The 21,372-nt window shown below is 37.6% G+C and overlaps 1 protein-coding gene across 1 annotated transcript in view; it reads left to right on the top strand.

The window, feature by feature from the left end:
* Nucleotides 1–956: 956 nt before the first annotated feature.
* Nucleotides 957–21,372, top strand: part of RSF1 (remodeling and spacing factor 1) — a 37,985-nt gene continuing 17,569 nt past the window's right edge. The window contains exons 1-8 of the mRNA XM_026842268.1: nucleotides 957–1,043; nucleotides 5,341–5,433; nucleotides 6,118–6,323; nucleotides 8,318–8,475; nucleotides 11,751–13,483; nucleotides 15,868–16,065; nucleotides 17,271–17,375; nucleotides 19,012–19,091. Of these exons, the coding sequence (XP_026698069.1) occupies nucleotides 987–1,043; nucleotides 5,341–5,433; nucleotides 6,118–6,323; nucleotides 8,318–8,475; nucleotides 11,751–13,483; nucleotides 15,868–16,065; nucleotides 17,271–17,375; nucleotides 19,012–19,091 (2,630 nt within the window). The 5' untranslated portion in view covers nucleotides 957–986. The remainder of the gene's footprint in view (nucleotides 1,044–5,340; nucleotides 5,434–6,117; nucleotides 6,324–8,317; nucleotides 8,476–11,750; nucleotides 13,484–15,867; nucleotides 16,066–17,270; nucleotides 17,376–19,011; nucleotides 19,092–21,372) is intronic.

Here is a 21,372-nt window from a genome sequence, read left to right as displayed (position 1 = left end):
TGTGTGTGCATCGAGTGATGAAAATGCCTTCAGAAAATAAAATTGTACGCAAAGAGAAGTAAAAATGCTTGAAAAGTTAATTTCTTGAAGTTTTTATCAATAAATTACAAATGAGAAAGTTCACATCATTGGGCATGCAGAGTTGCATTAAAAATTAATAGTTACATATTTTTAAAAAGTTATACTGCTCACTGGCTTATAAAATTGATGTTCTGCAAATTTGCCACTTGGTGGTGCCAGATTGATTTATAAATCACAGATGTGAGCTAAGACTGGATGTTGAAGTTGTAGCTGAGGAGTGTACACTGAGAGATAAGTAAAATCTAGTTGGAAAACTCTGATGCTACGGTGGCACTGGTGCAGCTGTACTCAGCAGCAGTTCTGACCTCCATCCCTCAAGCCCCAGATCTTGCGTCCCTCTCTGTCCCTTCAGCACAAAAGAGAGTAAGTACATAGCAAAGCTACATCTGTGAGGACAAAGTTTCTGGAACATTTCTCCCATACCACATGCCCAGCCAAAAATAGTTTGGATTCAGCAACATTCCAGGCACGGTGCAGAAGATGGCTTTGGGGTTTGTGGAGACAGCTGCAGGTGTGCTGCTCACAGCAGTATTTTTGTAGGTGTCTGACTGGTGTAGTTCCTGTCCAGTTGTTGTTTTAATGCTGCCAAAATTATTACATCTTCATCACTGAGTTTCCTTGAGTTTAAGGAAGGGCAATGATCATCATAAATGAAAAGTCAAACAAAAAGACCCATGCGATTTAAATTAACCTTCCTCCATCTCTCAGTTGCAGGGCTGCTCTTCAGTAGACTTATAAGTTACTGTGTTTTATTCAATTTTTTCAATTTGTCACCGTGTTTCAGTGTTATCAGTGTTTAACATTGAAGTATATTTGCACCAGTCATCATAACTTCTTTTTTTTTTTTTCCTCTCTCTCTCAATACTGCAGTTCCAAAAGAATTGGTGGAGCTTCACTTGAAACTGATGAGAAAGATTGGGAAGTCTGTCACAGCAGACAGATGGGAAAAATATTTGATCAAGGTACAATATGCGCGTTGTATTATTCTGCAATTCTGGAATATGGTTATGATGAGCTGTTGTGTCAGCAATCCCTGGTATGAGTTATAGTGACCCTTGGGCAGTGTTGTGGCCAATGCTAATGTGCATGCCCAGATTTCGGTTGCATAAGATCCTAGCTTAACTTTCAGTCTGCCTAGGCTTCTGTAAAGAAAACCTCTAATAATAGACAACATCTTCTGCATGTAAGAGAGCATACACTTTCATACCTGGTAGTAAAATACTTTTTTGAGCATTAAGACCCTAAATAAAGAATGAGATTTAGAACTGGGCAAATTGAGCAAATTTGTGCAGTGACAATTCATTTGTGTATCAGGTGTCTGGATATGATATAATTATTATGAATTGATTGGTAATCAGACAGGCACTAGCCATACTGAGTTCTTGTAGCATGTGTTAATAATAAAGTTTTGCAGTGATTTATATATGCGTGCTCAAAATGGCACAGATAAGATGAAAATGCAGTTCTGCATCAGTAAAAATATAGCATCCCATTGTTGTACATAATTCTGTATTGGTATTTTAATTGTGGCTATGCCAGTGCTAGACTTACATGCAAATAGTTTTCAGTTTCAGAAATTTACACTGCTTCAGAAAATAAAAGCATACAGAAATTCACAGTTAAGAGGTTACCATTTCACCTCTGTATATGTTCCATGTGTCTTTTAATCCACAAAAACGTTGTCTTGGTATTGTGTGTACAGCTGTGATCACATCTTAGAAATACAGCATTATGGTAATACCAACGATACGAGTAGTGGCACTTAGCAAAACCAGTTGCAGTTTGCCCTTGTAAAGTGATATCTGTAAACTTACCGAGACAAGGATTTGTCTTGAGGTTTGTGTAGACTTAAAAGGGTGATGTTTTTAGGCCTGAGAATCTGTCAGGAAATAACCTGCTGAAAGGCCTTAGGTTAAATCTAAGCTCTCAACCACTTGTATTTATGATGATGTTTTAAAATAATAATGTAATAATTTATTTTAATTTGTGTATGTCATATATTACCAAGTACTGTGGTTACTGAATTGTGTTAAACTCCTTAATATACCAAAAAGCCATTACAGCAAGCTGAGAACACCCAACTCTTGACTTACGTGAACTTATGTACCGCACTGAAGCCACTTAACACTTGTGTGGTAAGCAGAAAGGAGAGGGAGAAAACAAGTTTATGAGGGAATAGCTTGGAAAATATTCCTTCAGCAGGCATTGAAAGGATGGGAAAATGGTAAGAAAACCCTCCCACACACCCCTGTTAAGATCAAGTAAGCAGTAATAAATTCTACTTCATTTAACAGTCTCCAGAGCTAACTTGAAGCTTATTCTAGCCAGTGGTTCAAAAGAACCTTGAAGAACAAAGGAATTTGAATATAACTAATTAGAGAGGTATGCTAATATTGTCCCCATTTCAGGGGGGTATAATTAATTTAGAAAAACAACGCAGAATATTGGGAAATGCCACAAAAGCCAGCAGAAACTGAAAAGGTGTGGGACCATGGAAAGCGTTCTTCCTAGATGCCCACAGTATTGTTTGACATATTACTGACACACTCTAAGAGGCAATGCTGACCTGTTTTTTCTTTGTTAGAAACTAGTAATGTGTTGCTTTGTAAAGCAGGGTTTGAGATGCTCTAGGTGTGACCGTTTTGTTTTATTATTGAGGAGGAAACTCTTAAGTGGAAGACATTCAAACTTACATACTCTTAATATTTATGCGTGTATATATTATTAATGTTCTGTTTATAAGATATGTTTTATTGGACTGCTGCGCTTATAAAGAGCATCATAAAAATTGTCTCTAAGCTGAGGCTGGACAGATGAATATATTTTGGGCTCGGAAGTGAATGTGGCAGTTGAGTGTTCTTTCCCTTCCCTTTTCTGATGGTGAACCACCCAAGTTAGCTCACCAACATACACACTAGTCCTTTGGGGAAGAAAATGGCTGTAGGGCTCCAGGAATCTGACTTTTCTCCTCTGTGCAAGGAAGGTATGTGGTCATGTATGACTGAGGTAAAGGAATGGCTTGTCCTAAATGTTTCAGCAACTAAGGAACTGTCCAGCTTGGCTGATTTTTGAGAAACATGTAGCTGAATTAATTCATGCTGCACGTCTCCTGGCAAAATGCTTTGCTTGACTATTGTCAAACGTATTTTGCGTTTTTATACAGGTAAGATTTCTCTGGACTGGTTCAACTGGAACCTTCAACCCTGAAATTGGCACTTTCTGAACACACTCTCTTTTCTGATTGTTAGACTTGAGGTGTCTGTACTCCCACCCAAGCAGACTCCTCTGCTGTGTCTTTCCTGGTTTTGTTGTTTAAAACGAACATTTGGAGCACGGTAATAGAAGTGTCCGATGCCATCGTAGCTGCTTTGGAAATAATTGAGAGAGAAGATATTTCAGCCTCTCTTTTGCAGGGTGGGAAAGTGCTGACCACTCTTTAGCGTGCAGAAGCCAGCTGCCTCCCGCAGGCAGCAGGTTTTTGATCGGTGTGAAACGTCCCCTCTGTGAAGGCAGAGACTTTCAGTGAAGCCTAAATCAATGAGATCTGTAGTTCAGGGTTGTGACAGTACTTGTCAGGATAAAGCACGATCATCTGGTTTTTAATTGTCAAAATGCAGTCATTTCAGTTGAACAGATGCTTCATCAGCTCTGATGTCTCTGAGCTTTTGCTTTGACAATCATACGCTTCTGCAGCACATGAAACTTGCCATTATTGCTTTCATACTTACTCATTAAGTAATGAACAGCGACTGGCACATGCCCCTAGCAAGGGTTTTGATATAGTTTCCCAGTGTTCTTCATGTTACACGATTGAAAATGAGCGAGACAGCAGAGCAGCCTTGTTTTGTGAGCAAGCAGTGATTGTCTCTCACTGTGAGCTTTGGCTTTGTGTCAGAGAAGTACTCGTGTAACGTTCCGTAACCTCGGAGCAGGAAAAACTGCTCTCCAGTGGGATTCATTGTGACCAGAGAGCACTCTCTTCACTGTTCTCTGCAGGTCATCACTTAAAGTCAGAGTATGATTGATGGTGTGGCTGAGCTGATCTAATTGCAGGCTTACCCTTGGGTCACTTAAGAACCGGTGTCAGTACTAGGGGTAGCAGAGGGTAGGTAGCATGGCCATGTGGACAGAGGAGGAGTAGTAGCCCCTTTCTTGGTTGTAGCCCATGTGGAGTTTTACAACATGAATCAGCTGATCTGTACTTCTGGTGGGTGAAATTTAGGGTTATTTTTGCTGCTTTTTTTCAGAGTGCTGCTTTCAGATGCCATTTATAGGTTTCTTAGTGACTGTATGTCATGTTTAAAAGTAATCTGGTGATTGAGAAACTGCACTGATTAGATTGAGTCCATTCAGCAGGGCTTTGCTTCCCTACGGATTGAAGGGCAGCAGTACCTCGTGTGCTAATTTGGTCAGTTGTGATTCTTAAAAATAATCCCGACTGGAGACGTTAACTGTAATTAGCTTTCCCCTCCTTCTAATGGGTATTTTCACTAGAATAGCCTCAGCAATTGGAGATCCCACCATGTGTCCTCAATTGATAAGCAGCTCTTCTCTGTTCATGAGCATGTCGGAGTTGTTTAGGAGGAGAGGGAATTCCTTCTCCATCATTATTATGGGAGCTCCCGCTGATTCAATCTATTTATCCTCTTCTGCCACTTTTTTTGTGTGTTTATTGGGCTTTTTTTTTTTTTTTCCCCATGTTGATTATTTGCTTTAAGCAAATTGAAATTGGCTGTATTTACAATATTTTAAAATATTTACCAAGCATCTTGAAGCTCAAGATATTTTTCTAAAGAATGATAATTCCACAGCATTGACTGAAGGATCAGTTGCATTTGTAATCTGCAGTACAGTTGTAGGATTTAGGGGGGCCCCAAGAGAGTTTGGCAGCTTACGGGTGAAGTGTTGTAAGGACATGTAATAAGAAATCACATCTACTCGAGAGAATTTATATTCTAAATAGACAGGTCAGAAATAGAAAAATAGCAAAGCCAAGAATACCTTCCCAGTTAAGAGCTGTGCTGCTTAAATTAAGAGATTTAGAGAAGCTGGTGGTGATCGGGAACTTGATGATCTACTCTTCCATGGAGGTTTGCCAGCCTTCCCATTTTTACTTTTTATTTTTGTGTAAGGCTTTCTGACCTGCGGTCCTGAAGAGATCATGTATAGTTGTTATTGCAGTAAGGTACTACTAATATAAAAGTTTAAAGTTGCTTTTATCCATTCACCCTAGCAATCTTATTATTTTATTTGTGACAGATATGCCAAGAATTCAACAGCACTTGGGCTTGGGAGATGGAAAAAAAAGGATACCTAGAAATGAGTGTTGAATGCAAACTGGGGATTCTGAAGGTACACATTCATCAACTATGTTTTTAAATGATGTTTTCCTCACTGACTTAAATATCTTGGAGATTTGGCCTTCTCACTAATTTAAACATGTTACAAATTTAGCTTGAATGAACCATAAGTAGATATATTAAACGTAGAGCTCATTTTGTAACAGACATGATACTCATTGTAGTGGGATGGGCCCAAACTGAACGTAACACTTTGCATATTTTTCACACTTTGTCTGAAACTTTGTACGAAAATTGGTTTGTACATACTGTTTGATCAGTAGCTATTTACCTGTGCAGTACACTTTTAAAAATGTTTATTAGCTTGCTGAATTCCAGAAGCGAAGATGGGAGTTCATCTTTTCAACTCTTGAGAAAGCTGTCAGGGTTGGTTCCAAGCTGTGTATGTGTTTTTTGTTGTGGAATGAGATCATTTGAAGTATGCAAAAATAAATAAATAAAGTTAAAATGAACTTTTTAAGCTGGCCGGGAAAAAGAAACAACTAATAAAACCTGTCTGTCATTTAAAAACAACATGTTCTGGGGAAAAAAAAAATTGGTAGCTATAGTGAAATCACAGATCCAATAGAGAGAGGCCTAAAAAGTTCCAAATTACACTGAAAGGGAATGAGCTGATTTTCTTATTTCTGTTTATTTTTTATATTTTAACGGTCTTTCTACTTTCTCACTTTTTCAGTATCTCTGTGAATGTCAGTTTGATGACAATCTAAAGTTTAAGAATATAATTAACGAGGAGGATGCCGACGCCATGCGTCTTCAGCCCATTGGTCGAGACAAGGATGGCCTGATGTATTGGTACCAGCTGGATCAAGAGCATAATGTCAGGATGTACATAGAAGAGCAGGATGACCAGGATGGATCCACGTGGAAGTGCATTGTTAGGTATTCTTTTTTCTTTTTTTAAATTTCGTAGAGGTTTTTAGCTATTTGTGACTGGGGCTCAGAAATGTGTTTCAATAAATCTCCATTCCTCACAGAGTAGGATTCATGACAGTGCGATTTTCTGCCTTCACACGCATGTTTTAATGAAAAACCATGTACAGAAACAACTTGCTGATTTGTTGGTAATAGCCAAACTGTAATTTATTTTCTGCTTAATCAAGCTCCAGTGGATATATGGAAAGGGTACCAAGAGAAGCCCCTCTTGAGGACGATGGTTCCATATTGCTCACTGGCCAGCTAAATGCCTTAGGAACTTGGAGGAGGTCTCTTCCTTCTTTAACTTCTGCTCTGTTAAGAAAATTACAAGTGGACGGTTTTATTCTTGGGGGAATTACATGGCAGTTTTAACTTCATGGAATACAAAACTGTTGACAGTACAAATAGGCACAAAAAAAAAAAAAATCCTCTGGAGTGGAATTCAGCTGATAATCATTAAAGATGAGGTGTGTGATGTTGATGCAGACTGACATGTGTATATGAATGTCTCTGGGTCTCAGTTGCTACAGATTGGTCTGTTTATATTTTAATGATATTTTTAGCGTCAGATTTATGGGGTTTTTGTGATTCTTGTTACATATTTTGTTTTTCACAAGTAAGTTATATGGGATCTTTCTTACTGGAAAGAGAATTAGCTTGAAATTTGTTTCATACCTATCAGTCACCTATTTTTAGTTTATCTCCATGTAAAATTTTTGGTTTTTAATGTGGTTCCTGCCAAGTGGATTTTTAAACTGGACTCATCAGAACCAACTCTGACTTAAAAAATACACAAAGATTTTAAAATGAGATCTAGAAAAAGTCAAATAATGGTGTTTTTTCTGTCTGTAAATTTTAATTTTTATATCTGCAACTTATTTACATATCCATAACTTTAGTAACCAAGGGAGTCATACAAAACTGTTTAAACCACTGTCAACGGACCATGAAATGATAAACCTCACTACCAGTGAGATATAGACAGCTGTTGTGGGGGAATAAAGTAAATGTATCTAAACAAACCCATCAAGAGCAGAGCAGTGTTTATCTCTCTTCATGCATTATAGACTACAGAGATCAATATAAAAAATGGAAGAAGTCAGGGTTCTGTTGGGAAAGTTCTGACACTCCACGGCAGAAAAAAAACCCAGTAATGCATCTAAAAGCTGAAATGGTTTTAAACCTGTGACATTCCACATCTCAGGGTTGTTGCACTTCCAGGCTCCTTTTTTTTTTCTGTCAACCTGGGCACAACAAATTGCTGAATGTTGACTTCGGAAAAAAGAATTGAGAGCCTTGTTATCCTAGCCTATTAGGAAAACGACTCAGTTTAGTTGTTGCTCAAATTCATTACAGATCAAGGTATTGTTTTCTGTAGTTAGATGTCCAGTCTAAATAAGGAGTTAAACAGCTCACTGAGATTCACATGCAGAGAGATGCACAAATGTTTTCTCGCTGTCATAACTCTAGTAGCTGGAATTTTCTAGACAACTTTGTATTGTTTGCTACATGTACTTAGGATAGGTACTTGCAAAAAAGTATCAGAATGACTTTTTTTTTTTTTTTAACATTTCACTTGAATGCTGTGGTTGATCCTTGGGTACATGAGCAGAAAACTACAGCTTCCTCTCTGCTGAGAGAGAAAAAAGAAATTGCGGAGAAAAATCGGGATAATAAATAAAAGAATAATAGTAACAGCTTGGATCCAGACCCAACAGGACTTGAGTTGGGATAGATAAGGTCCTTCCAGAAAAATTTTATTTTAGTTTGGATAACGTGGAAGGTTTCTGACTGCAAAGTCGCAGCCGCTCTGGTGGGACAGGCATTCCACAATGCTTGGATGTAAGGCTTTCAGGGCAGCATTCATTTAAGCAGATGGTGTTTGTTTATTTTTTATTAATCCCTCTAGGGTGAGTAAGTGGCTTATCAGACACTATGTTATTTCTTCTGCCATCTAGAAACCGCAATGAGCTTGCCGAGACCCTTGAGCTCTTGAAAGCACAAATTGATCCTGCCCTGTTGAAAAACAACAATTCCCAGCAGGAGAATTCATCACGTGAAAGCCCAAGCATAGAAGATGAAGACACCAAAAAGGGTGAAGAAGCATCCACACAAGGTTTTCTGCCTTTTCTCAAATTTTAAATGTTGTGCTGTGGCAACGTTAGAACTTAATGAAAAATTACTGTGTTAGATTAGGACTTCTTAAAAAAACAAAACAAAAAACCACAAACGATGTTTATGGTCAAAGTAAAATCAAGTAAATATTGAATACTTTGAAATTATAAATATTATTGGAGGTTCTTTAGTGCATATTTCAGCTCAAGAGCTTATTTATGAGATGTGTATAAATTGTTTTCTAAGTAATTTTATTTTTGCTGTACATCTTGTGTAATATTGTAAATACTCATCATTGTATGTTTTTGTGGAGCATTGAACTGTTGCCAAATTTTTCCTGTTCTAGCAACATTAAAATTTTAAAACGAAAAAAAATCTGTTTGTGCAATGCCATGACTGAAATCAATACAGTATGGGGTGTGTTCAGTTTTGCTTTTGAGATTGAATCAAAAAAAATATAGGTTGCTTCCTCAAATATTTCATAATTATGTGATTTTTCAAGAAGTCATGAGCTGAAGTTAAAACAATTTAAAATACTAAAATATTTTAGAAATGAAGTGGTCCTTAGGTGCCTCTGCTGTTCTTCTTAACAAAGAACCTTTTTTCCTTCCTTATCCTGTCATTGCACATATTTAACAACTTACCTGACTTGTTGGTTTGTGCATGGGTTTTACTACGTGTCAGGATCAGCCTGAAGTATTTTGTGTTTTAAGAATCTGATCTTTTTTAAGTTATGAAAAAATAGAAGCTTGTTATTCCAAGTAATTTTACCCCAGTTACTACCTGGTATTATGATTTTTGATTTTATTATAATACAAGGAAATATTTTCACAAGCAGAACCAAGATTTAAGGATTCGACTGTGTTAGTTGTGTGTTCCTTCAAATCTGTGTAAGTTAAGTTGATATATGGAATTAGCCAAGGCCTGTCTTGGTTCTGAGTATAGAGAGAATCACTTGCCATTTTATTCTCATTCTTTGAAGCAAAAAGTGTAGAACAGAATCAATAAATAAAACGTTTAGATCAAATTTGAGTTCTTGTGGAAACATTAAAAGACTATTTATGATGAACATCAGCAGAACTTTCAGTCCAAGGCATTCCCAATATCTAACTGTGTGTATAAGTGACAACACAACCTGCATGGTTACCGACGCTGCAGAATTAATTCCAAGTACTGATCTTGCCTTTGTCTCCCTAAAAATTCATCAGGCCAGCTGAAATCATCTAATTGAGATCTCTGCTTCAGATACAATTTATGTTGAATTCAGAAGGAGCCATTTGAAAAAATTTTAACGAATGTGCGCACTGTAGGTAATTCCCCAGATCTGATGGCACACTCACCTGGGTCAGTACTTGCATTATTGATGCTGTGTATGGATGCAGAATCACTCCTAGGCACTAGTCCCATGTATGTGAAGAATAATGAAATTATTTACAGTGATTTAAGTGCGGTCGGTGTATTCACAGAGCACTACTTTAGAGCCTCTCAGTCAAGAAGCTTTAGTATTTCTTCCTATTAGTCCCAGGACTGCACTCGCAGCCCTTCTAAGGTACAGTGAAAACACCTTGGAAGACCTGATGCCTGTTTGGTTTGGCCATTTCCCAAATACCATTAAATTACTTCATACAAAAATAAACTGAACCAATGCTTATATGTTTTTTACTAGCCTGGTTGATTGACTCGAATAGCGTTAAGACAACTTGTGCATTGACTGAGTCATTTTGTATATATAAGATGCTTTACGAGCAGTTCAGGGAGTTAAACTATAGAATAACTTTATTTTCAGTATAGAGAAGTTTTGGGATGCTGGTGATCCTTGATGAAGTCTGGGATAAAGCAGTAGGTGAAAGGAAGAAATGGCTGAACAAAGTTGAGACAGAAAGAGGTGAAGAGAGGGTGGTGGAAGTATTCAGACACAGGAAAAAATCTCTCGTTCCCAGTGTTACAAACAAATGTCTTTAAAGAGGTGGCTTTTATGTTGCAAGGGCTCAAAGTGGGGTCCACTTCTATGAAAGGGGGAAAAAACCAGCCTTGAGCCTTGAAGATGTTATCGCTTCCAGTGCCTTAGATACATCTCACTGCTGTACTAATTGCAGATGCTTGCTTGGATACGTGCTTTGTATTTCAAATATTATAAAATCTATTAATTCTTCCTCATCACTCTTTTCTAAAATGCTTATTTTCTTTAATGTAGCAAAGTTAGCTGTCATGTACTTTCCTCTGTGTATTTTGAACTGCTTTGGGAAGCTCTCATCTTGGAAAAAAAATTACAGTAGTGTGGAGGGAGAGGGGTTAGGTAGAAGAAAAATAAAACTTTTTGGTTGGAGTTACGGCACATTTGCAGTAACATTTTCCAGATGGTGGAGGATGCTGTTATGGTATATGTAGTGGTATTATATTTGCTTTTTCTAATTAGTTCTATCCCTAGCTGACTCGGAAAGTGTGGTTAAAAAAAAATTAAAAAAATAAAAAATTTAAGAAGCTGTAGTGTGATAAATAATAGGCTTAAGTACATGCTAACAATATAAATGTATAGTTCCCTCTGAATGCTGGAACTGTACTTAAAGCTCTGCAGGTTTTTCTGAGATATGCTACTACTCATTGTTCTTGTTTTAGAAATGGCAGATGAAGTGAATGTAGAATATTGTCTGTTGTTTGTGTTTTGATAGTATATAGGAGTTGTAGCCATTGCCCAGAGAACCTAGATGAATTTTGCCATAAGCTATAATGTTGAATGTCTTCTCTTTTCTCTGAACTGTTGAAATACAATAGTTAAGTATTTATTGAAATAAAAACATTTACAAACAGGGGACTGATTTCTATGTGGAATTTTACTTGAAGACCGTAGAATCGTATTCCATGTTCTAGTTTGTGAAGTAATTCAGAAACAGAAGCGAGACTTCAAGTTGATGCTTTGTGCACTCTCTGCTTAGGTTTTATATATCTTCTGAGAGTATTGTGGTACTACTCAAGAAGGTGGCTGAGATGTCTGTATAAAGAAGGATAAATCTAGAATTCTGCTGCTAGCTTCTGAAATGTAGGCTTATCTTGGTATATAATTAAACTGAATGGTGATTCTTTAGCTGAAAGTTGGAAAACCACTCCTTTAATGACAGTATTAAATAAGCCAGACTCCTGACAATTCCATGGGAAAAGATTCATTTGCAGGGGATTTTGGGTTGTTGGGTTTTTTAGGTATGCCTTTGTTTTGATGGATGCTCTTTGTAATCCTGTAGGTCCCCTGGTTGTTTCATAGTTGTTTTTCTCTGTCAACAGAAAATCAATTAAAAATCAAAGAAGAAAAAGAGGAGGTGGAGGAACAATCAGTGGAATTGGAAAGACTTCCTCTTCCTGTGGTCAAAGAAGATGAAAATACACTGAAAACTGAGAAAGTGGAAGAGAAAGAAATTATAAAATTGCCAGTAATAGTAAAATTAGAGAAGCCCTCAGAATACAGTGAAGAAAAGCAAACTGTCAAAGAAGAAAGTGACTCCTTTAAAGAAAATGTCAAGCCTGTTAAAGTAGAGTTGAAGGAAAACAAAACAGAACCAAAAGACTTAAAAGAAGTAAAAAGTTCTTCAGACAAAATAGCAGTTCATGAGCCAGAGAGGTTGGAATTTTGTGTTAATGTCAAAACTCCCCAAGAAATTGTAGAAAAATCTGTGGAAGAAAGTGAGAAACTTAAAAATGACCAGCAGGCAAAAATACCACTTAAAAAGCGAGAGATCAAGCTGACAGATGACTATGACAGTCCGATAAAGGGGCCCCTATGTAAATGTGTTACTCCCACAAAGGATGTCTTGAAAGAAGAAGGGAAACCAGAAGAAGAAGCTTTTAAGAGAGTCCCTACAATTACTGCTTTATGTCCTGATGGGAAAGTGCTAGTAAATGGAGAGGTTAGCTGTGAAAAAATAACCCCAAGTGTCATACAAAATAATAAGTCAGAACACTCTGCTAGTGCAAAGGAAGACAGCAGCTCATTAAAAGAGAGAAATGGGAAAAGTGGGGAAAAGGTATCAGACTCCCTAAAGGTATCAGACTCTGTTAGTAAAATTATAAAAGCGTGCGAGGTTGAGAAAAATGCAGTAACTGTGGTAAAAGAAATAGGGACTGTGGTCTCTGAGGTTTCTAATCAGAAAGTGCCTTTAAAGGAGGAATCTAGTCCTGTGGAAAAAGAGTCCCTTGACAGCACAACTACTGAAATGGTAGTGGAAGAGTCTTCAAACTCTGAAGACTGTGCCAAAACAACTGAAGAGAATCTAGCCACGAAAATCAAAAAGGACAGACTGCCGCCATCCAAAGAGTGTTCAGAGAAGCTAGAGAAGTCCACAAATGCATCTGCTCCTGCAGAACTGCCCAAGCTTGCACTGTATGATGAAGAGACTTTGAAAAATAAAGGTGAGTCTGAGGAGAAACCCAGTTCTCCAAAAGCTGCTGAGGTGCCCCCTGCATCTACTTCCCCCGTTACTTTAGAGAAACCTACTTTGGAAAAGGAGGGCTCTGATAGTAAAACATCTCTACCTGAGGAGAGCAAAGCAGAAGAAAAATCTGAAAAACAAGAGGAAGAGCCCGAAGCTGCCAAGACAGAGCCAGATAGATTAGATGATGCCCATGCTTCTAATCTAGAGGACAACTCGGAGAGTAAAAAGGAATCTCCAGTACCTAAAAGCAAATTTAAATATAAGCTAGTTTCTGAAGAAGAAAGCGGTGGAACAGATAATAAAGAAATAACTTCTGAAAGACAGAAAGAAGGAATTAAATTAACAATCAGGATCTCCAGTCGGAAGAGAAAGACAGAAACACCACCAGAAGAGGTCAGCATTGGCCGCACGTTAAGGCGATCTCCAAGAATATCCAAACCTACTCCAAAAGTTGTGGAGACTCGAGATCAAAAACCTGACAAAAAACGACCTGAAGAGGAAGAGGAGAAACCTGCAGCAGCACAAAAACCGGAACGAAAAGAAGATGCAAAAAAACAAGAGAAGGAGTCAAATTCTAAGGTTAACAAGGTAATACAGTTTTATTACCTGGGAATAAAGAATACCCACAGTCTTATCTATAAGGAGAATACACACTTACGTAAGAATATTGAGGATTATGTTCCTTTGGTCAGTTTTTGCAAGAAACTAGCTTTACAATCCAGTTAGTGGACTACCCCCTAAGAGAGTGCTAATATCTGTTGACTTACCAGTTTATAAAATCTGTCACTTAACCTAAACTAAGTAGACCAAGTCAACCGGAGTGAATTCTTCCAAACTCTGAAATGATCAGACCTGAGTCAGTCTGGCAGAGTGGCTGAATGGAGACTTCTAGCTCCTGTGGATTTACTAGATGGATACTTGTTGGTGTCTGGGTGGTCAGGATGGTCATAAGCCAAAAAGGAACCAACAAATGGTGAAGAATAAAAATACTATGACTTCTGTTTCTAGGTGTAGCTAAAGTTATTGTTGTGGTGAGTTCATAATGTAATTTAGCTTTTCTCATACATGGGATATACATTTTACTTTGGGTAGAGGTATCTTCTTTTTCATTATAAACTTTTGCTTATGCCGCATAGATCTTAAAAGTATGTCAGGTAGATATAACACAAAAAGTTACATATGTATAGCGTGCTTCTAAGTGTGTGTAATTATAAACACCTTTTATTAATTAATTATTTACCTTCCATTTTTTTCTGCATGTGGAGTACAAAAGAGAAACAAGGAATGAAGGGTCTGTATTTTTAAGTGCACTCTTTTTATATCAACTTGAAATCCTATTAATTTTTCCACTGCTACACATTTTCTTACTGATTTTGTCGTTTTACCAGGACGTTCACGTATTTAGCAAGGTTTTTTCATACGTCATGTTGAATAACCTTCTGAAAATTAACAACTAGTTGATTTTTTTCAGTGAATGATGATATCTATACTGAAAAATTCTGTCATCTACATAAGGAATGAAAAATATTTAAATTTTTCATTGAAAGATTTTCATTAAAAAAATAAGTGAAAGTAATAGTGATTGTAGAGATCTGCAAGTAGTTTTATTTTGAAATACTGTTGCTATGGGCATTTTACTTGATTTATTTTTTGAAAGAGAGATCTAAAGATGCTTACTTTTCTAGAGAGATTTAAAAAAAAATATGGTAGAGGAAGAAGTTTGACACAAGTAAGCTCTGTCATTTCATCAAGATGAAAAATACTGAAATCTTTAATAGATTATTTTGTATTTTTTTTCTTTTAAAGAAGAGTCTTTAAAAAATATGTTTGAAATCGTGGTGATATACGATGACGACTAAACTTAAACTAATGCTATCATGTATTTCAAATACATTTGCTAATAAAGTTTAGTGAACAGTAAAATCTGTAAAGAGGTAGAAATTGATGTTAAAAACATGAAACAAAATTTTACCAATATGAGAAATACTGCTGCGGTATGAGTCCATCCTGCAGGAGAAATAGAATATTTTGTACATTTTAGTTTATTCAGCTTGTTCAGGTTAATGACTAGTTATAGTCAAAATTGTTTTGAATTGAAAAAGCTAGAAAAGTTATTCTCCTTTTTCAATGTCTGGTGGGGGAGCAGGAAGAGCTGGGAGAGAATGGAGTCTTATGAGAAACAAGTCAGTTAATGGGAATTAAAAGTTTCTTCTGTTTGGTATGTTACTTTAATATAAAATATCCTAGTTGTAGAAAGTAGTTTTAATTCAAAATAATAAGTGTAATTTTAATCAAAACCTGTTTTTCATTCAAAATATGATAGTAAATATGATAAAAAGGGGTAGATGCCTTTTTGATTAGCAAAAAAGAAGCATCAACTGAATCAGTTTTCACTTAAGAACATAATGGAAATGTATACATGTGAAAGACCACCTGGATATAAGTTATGCACTTAAAAGGTGCAGTGATTTTATTTCAGAAAAGGATGACCAACTTAAAGGAAAGCACCAGAAATACTTAAGCTGGTATACTTGTTAGAGTGGAAGCATGTTTCCTAAAGTGAAATAAAAGACATAAACTGTGCAAGGGGGGGGGAGAAAAAACGTTTCCCTTTGGATTGAGGAAAGCTATCATCAAAAAGTTTAAATGTAGGATATTCCGTGTTTGCAAGCAAGTTTACCTTGCCAAATTAGAAGAAAGAGGCTGAGTGACAAATTTGTCGTCTTTTAAGTTTTATTTGAAAATTTCTTTCTGCAGGTAGATAGGATTTTTTTCTCCCTTTATTATTCTGTTGCATTTTAAATCTCATTGAAAGATGATCTGTTTGTTGAAGTCCTTTGTTGTACGTTTACTGCAGCTGTTCTGATTGAAACTAATCACTTCAGTGTAGAGGCAAATATTTTTTTTAAGATCTGGGAAGAAACTCCATGAGCTTCCTTTGTGTTTTCTCTTTGAAATGGTATGTCTCATAGAGAAGCAAAGTTCGGTGGACGGGTACACGAACACGTGGCAGGTGGAAATACTCAAGTAATGAAGAAAGTGAGGACTCCGAGAGTGAAAAAAACTCTGATGAGGAGGAAGAAGAGGAAGAAGAGGAGGAAGAAGAAGCTGCGCCTGCTGATGACGATGAGCCGTGCAAGAAGTGTGGCCTTCCAAATCACCCTGAGCTGGTAGGCTTTTGGGGAAAGCTCCTGTTGGCTGTTGTGTTGGATTTGGTGGATTGGCTTTGGTGGTATCTTGAGAGCACATCATCCTTTAGGGTGGCTCTACGCAGGAGAATACTTTCTAGGTTTTGGGTGGTAAATCCACAACAGTAGATGAGTTAACCTTTAATAAGGAGGGAAGGAAGTTAGTTCTTCTGTTTACCACCTCTGAAATGTTGTCTTTTATGAGGTATAGCACAATTTAGCCCATTGAGAATTAATCTGGGTGAGGCTTTGAGGTTGTGCCTGCAATCTCAGTAAACAGGAGATAACATTAAAAAAAAAAAAAAAAAAAAAAAAAAAAGGCAGTGTAATGTATGCTTTCCAGTATCTTATGACATGGTCATAGCTACATAGTCATCCTCATTGGATACAGCTGCACAGCACCCTGGGGAGTGGGTACAGCAGAATCCTAAAAGAACACTGAGCTCTCAACTATTTCTGACGTTTATGATTCTCGTTCATCGGTGGTAGATATCATCGTGGATTCCTACGTTTATTTGGGAAATCATGATGTGCAGTCCTGCTGTGAATCCACAAGATGAGTGTACTCTGGGGTGTGTGACAGATATCCTAGCACAGCTGAGACAAAGTTTGACCTTTACGATGTTAAAGATAAATATTCTAGTAGATGCTCACACAATTTTGTTCCTCAGCTGTAATGAAAAGGGATATTTCAGTCTTTACCCAGGATAATTCTCTAGTTCTGTATAGTCCTGAGAGTCTGCAGGGCTTTGTTGCTACTCTCTGGGACATAAAATCATCCTGATTAAGGGAATGGCCAGGTTTCCTTCACGTGGGCGCGAATGTTCAGGCAAAACATCTCACACCACATCTTGTCCAGATGGAGTTTCCCCTCTTTAGTCCAGGACCTGGAAAGCATTACAGATTCCACACTATGGGCACGCAGTCTGTGTCCAGTAGTGCTAAGTGCCTGAGAACGCATAAAAAGGGGAAATCTGGTGTTAAAATGGAAAACTGATACATAAATTCCTCATACAAACCACTCCTGTCCTGGTAACATCTAATAATCGATACAGGATTTTGGGGGGGTTTTGGCACAGTTTGAAGTATTTATAAAGCTCTTCTGTGTTGGCTGAGGAAATAGTTCTAGAGCTTATTACATGTTGTGAATGCCAGAAGATACTCCCAATTCATTTTTGTTTCCGCAGATTTTATTGTGCGACTCTTGTGACAGTGGGTACCACACAGCCTGCCTTCGCCCTCCTTTGATGATAATCCCTGATGGAGAGTGGTTCTGCCCGCCGTGCCAGCATGTATGGTTCCTCTTCAACTTCACTGTGCCCCTTTTCAGCTTTGCTTGCAGTTGTGGAGATTTGTTGGGAATTTAATGAGTTCTTTTATAATTTTTTTTTGTTACAAAATAGACTGTGTTGAATGATAAGGATGCTGGTCATCCCTCCTGCCTGTTAGAACTGAGTTTTGTGAGGTGGTTTTCCTTTCCCTTTCTTTTTTCTGCTAGTGATAAATGACTGTGTGTTGCTGACATGGGAATCTCCAACCACACTGGCCTTCTCCTATCTTTCGTTAAATTACCTCAAGACTAACACAGTATTAAAAATTTAATTTTTAAAAAAAGAAACATCATTGTATCATCCTGGAAGGGGAAACAGTAGGCAGTGGGGGATGGATCAGTGACCAAAGCAAGCAGCTGTTTCTGAAGTGCTGTTAATTCAGAGACATTTCCTTAGAAGCTGGTTAGAGAAAGCTTCTGCTGCTTCTCATGAGTCTCACAGTACAGTTTGCCTCAGCTGGGAAAGCCACAGTTGTCTTTGTCAAGTAATAAACAAGTATGAACACTTTTTTGAAGGTTAGAACGTGCTTCTGCCAAAAAAACCCACTATATTAGTGTGTGAGTCCACTTGCATTTAATGTACATCTAAAATAGCAAGATTTGCAAGGGATGGCATTTGGGAGGATAAGACAGAGGGGGTGTGATGCTGTTCTTGTTAATGGGGAACCATTTATGCACATTTGCAGAATAATCTGCCTGATCCCAAACCCCTTCCTTGCTTTTAGAAAAAATTCCTTGCCAAAAGAGCTGTTGCCCTGTGAAAAGCTAGCCACGCTGGACATGACATGATAGGGCTGTACTGAGCATTGATTTTTTAGTTGTCTTCTGAGGAGTATTTTAAAGTAGTGATCATCCTGAATATGGAAGAATGTTTTCCTTACACAATTTGGGATTGCAGCATGTAGTTAGAGCATCTCCTTGCTCTGTTGCTGCTTAGTAATTTTGAAGATGAAAAATGACAGATTTATAAAAGTGTGAAGATTATACTTGGAAATAGTACGCCAAAGGCATTAACATGGAATAAGGCATGATTTATCCATAAAAAGTCATTTTTACACGTGGCTCCTTGAGTATTAAGTGGTGTTCTAAGATGTGAAACATTTGGTAAGAAAATTATCCTGAAGTGTATCTCTGCTTTTTACTCTGGTGTCCACACACTCATCTGTTCTCCAGAGATTAAGATAAGGGACAAACAAGTGTCACGGGGTGTGTACACACTCAGCTTTATGTATGTATATTATGTATGTCTGTGAAATCCTCAGGTTTCTCTGAGGCAAAGCTGTAAATACCAACAAGAATGTGGTACTAATTTAGAAGTATGCTTATTTTAATACTTGCTTTTGGCACATTGCTTCCTACAGTAAATACCAGTTACTGAGAGGATGCATCTCTGTAGCAGTTCCTGGTGAAGCGTGTGTGTTTTAGGAAGACAGTCTTTGTTGTAAAGCCTTGTTCATCCAAGAGGAGCCTCCGGTGCAGCACGGCACTCACCCTTCTTCCAGACAAATATAGAAACAATGAATGAAGTGTCTGAACTTTAGTTCAACATGAAAATAGTTGGTTGTGAAAGAAACTAATATTGTGTTTCATTCCCTTAGAAATTACTCTGTGAGAAATTAGAAGAACAATTACAAGATCTGGATGTTGTCTTAAAAAAGAAGGAGCGTGCAGAACGCAGGTACTGCTGTTTGGTTGCGTTCACAGCAAGCTGCTATGCAGAGGGGTAGTGATAACTGAACAAACATTAAAATAACTGGGGAGGAAAGTTGCAATGAGACTGGGAATTGGTAAGACCAGTTTTGACTTCCCACTGATTATTGGTGGTGCAGTGCTGGGAGATCTTGCAAGAAGGGAGAAAAGGTCCAATAATGGGAAAAAATAAGCAAAATACATTTGGATTAAATTTTGGTTAAGGGGCCTGAACACAAATTTGGCTTTTCTATGCCTGTAGCTTAATAGTTTTCAGCACTGGTTCAGCTGCATGTGTTAGTAATGCTGTCAGCCATGTGTAGAGGTCCTGCTGTAAGCAAGGTTAAGTCCTGACTTTGTTACAAAGGTCATCCAGATTAATGTGGGTTTTGAGTCTTGTTGCTTTAGAATCTGCTAAACTTTGCTGAATTTACAAGATTTTGCAATTGCTGGAGTGCAGTGGGTCAGCTAAATTACAACTTTGAATGAAATTTGGTGTTCACCCCTGCCATTACCGAAGGCTAAATGCAACCGGTTTACTGCATTTATGAACAACATCCTTAATATTTGGAACATTCTATCTGCAGTTTTCAGACCTGAAAATGAGGCACATGAAACACAGTCTGCATAATTTATACCTTTTAGGACATATATTGAGTAGTTTGCAAAATTTCATAACATCTGTATGCATTATTAAACAAAGCAGGCTTATATTTGTAGTAAGTACTGTAATATCACACGGGATGTACTGAATTGATGCTGGGAAGAGGGAGCACAATCCATGTCTGGTTTTCAGCTTCCTTCAAATCTCCCGTTTGGTAACTGCTGTTGCAGCAGCAGCAATGACAGTGACAGCAGGTACCGACTGTTCCTAACATTGCTGCTACTTCTCAGAGTGGTCTAGATCACACTCTGGTAAAATTATCCACGATTCGCCAACTCTAGTGAATTTGTAGCTTTGGGGACCCAACTATTAGTTATTTTTATGAGTGAGCTCAGCTTACACAGAGCCTCCATCTGTGCAGGAGTATGGGGACACAAAGGAACTGTCTGCTGCTCCGCTTCATAGCGGGACGAGTCAGTACTAGTGAACAGTATTTTTGGGTCTGCTTTTGGTAAATATTCTGCTGGCAAACATTACAGGGAATGCGAGCTATTTCCAGTCTGTCTTGCTTTCTTGAAATCCCTGGTGTTGTGTAAAATATGGTCTTTTAACAGTTACAGGAGAGCATGCCATTGGTATTATAGCACTTTTCAGTGTCTGAAATGGATGTTTAACAACCATTTTGCAATCTGATCCTCATGCCAAATGAATCTAATGTTTTGTATATCATAAGACTATTAATATTTTTTTTAAAGTCTCTTAAAGATAAATGAGCTTGGGTAATAAAAGATTTCAGGATACAGTAGTTGAATATTTAAGTCTTTTAACTTAATGGTATATTTTAGCAAATGGTAAGGTAAAAAGGGCAAAGAATTATAATACTAGAAGAAATTATAGTCCTTATTACAGTTAAAGCAGGTTTGTTGATTTGGGCACAGAAATTTTAATGTAATGTTTCTGTAAAATCACAGATGTCTGTCTTTTTGGTAAAGAGATGAAAACCAACTGTCTCATCATGGGCCCACACACTTGATAGATTCTTTGAACCGATGTTATTATCATGCTTTTTGAACCAGTGATACTGTTGTGCTCTTTCAATTATTTTCTAGCTTTCAGGAATCTGATGAAAATTGATCCAGCTGCCTAGCTATATTTGTACCCATCCCCAAAGCATTATGTGACAGATTTTTTTAATGAAAACTTGAGGCTTCACGTTGACTTACAAATACTTAGATCAAAGTCACATCTTTTTTGTTTTGTTTTCTCTTCATGAATTCAAGGTGCTATCTGGCTGATTTTCAGGTTTCCCATGCACAAGCTAACTTCTATAATCATGTCCTACCACCAGCTAGAGGGAGTGGACATCAAAGCTTTTATGGGTGCCCCTTTTAGTTCATGTTGGAGACTCTCAGACTTCTTGGGAGAAAATCCCTCTAGGGATTACGTGTCTACTTCTCCCAGGCCAAATCAGGTGGAGTACTTCCTTTCATGCACACTTTCATGACTTCCCTGTAGCAGCTTTAGCAGCTGTTTACATAAGAGAAAATGTTTTCTGGATTCATCTAGGAGGAGTTTATAACCAGTCAGTGCTTATCTGCACCTGCTGTTTGAGACCTGAAAGTGTTGAGCTTCTGTGTGCTACACACTAATAAGGAATGCATTTGAT

This window comes from Athene cunicularia (assembly GCF_003259725.1).
Source record: "Athene cunicularia isolate RWA chromosome 1 unlocalized genomic scaffold, athCun1 chr1_part1, whole genome shotgun sequence".
In the NCBI taxonomy this organism is placed as follows: Eukaryota; Metazoa; Chordata; class Aves; order Strigiformes; family Strigidae; genus Athene; species Athene cunicularia.
The sequence above is the reverse complement of the archived record's forward strand: the minus strand, read 5'-3'. Positions and strand labels throughout refer to the sequence as shown.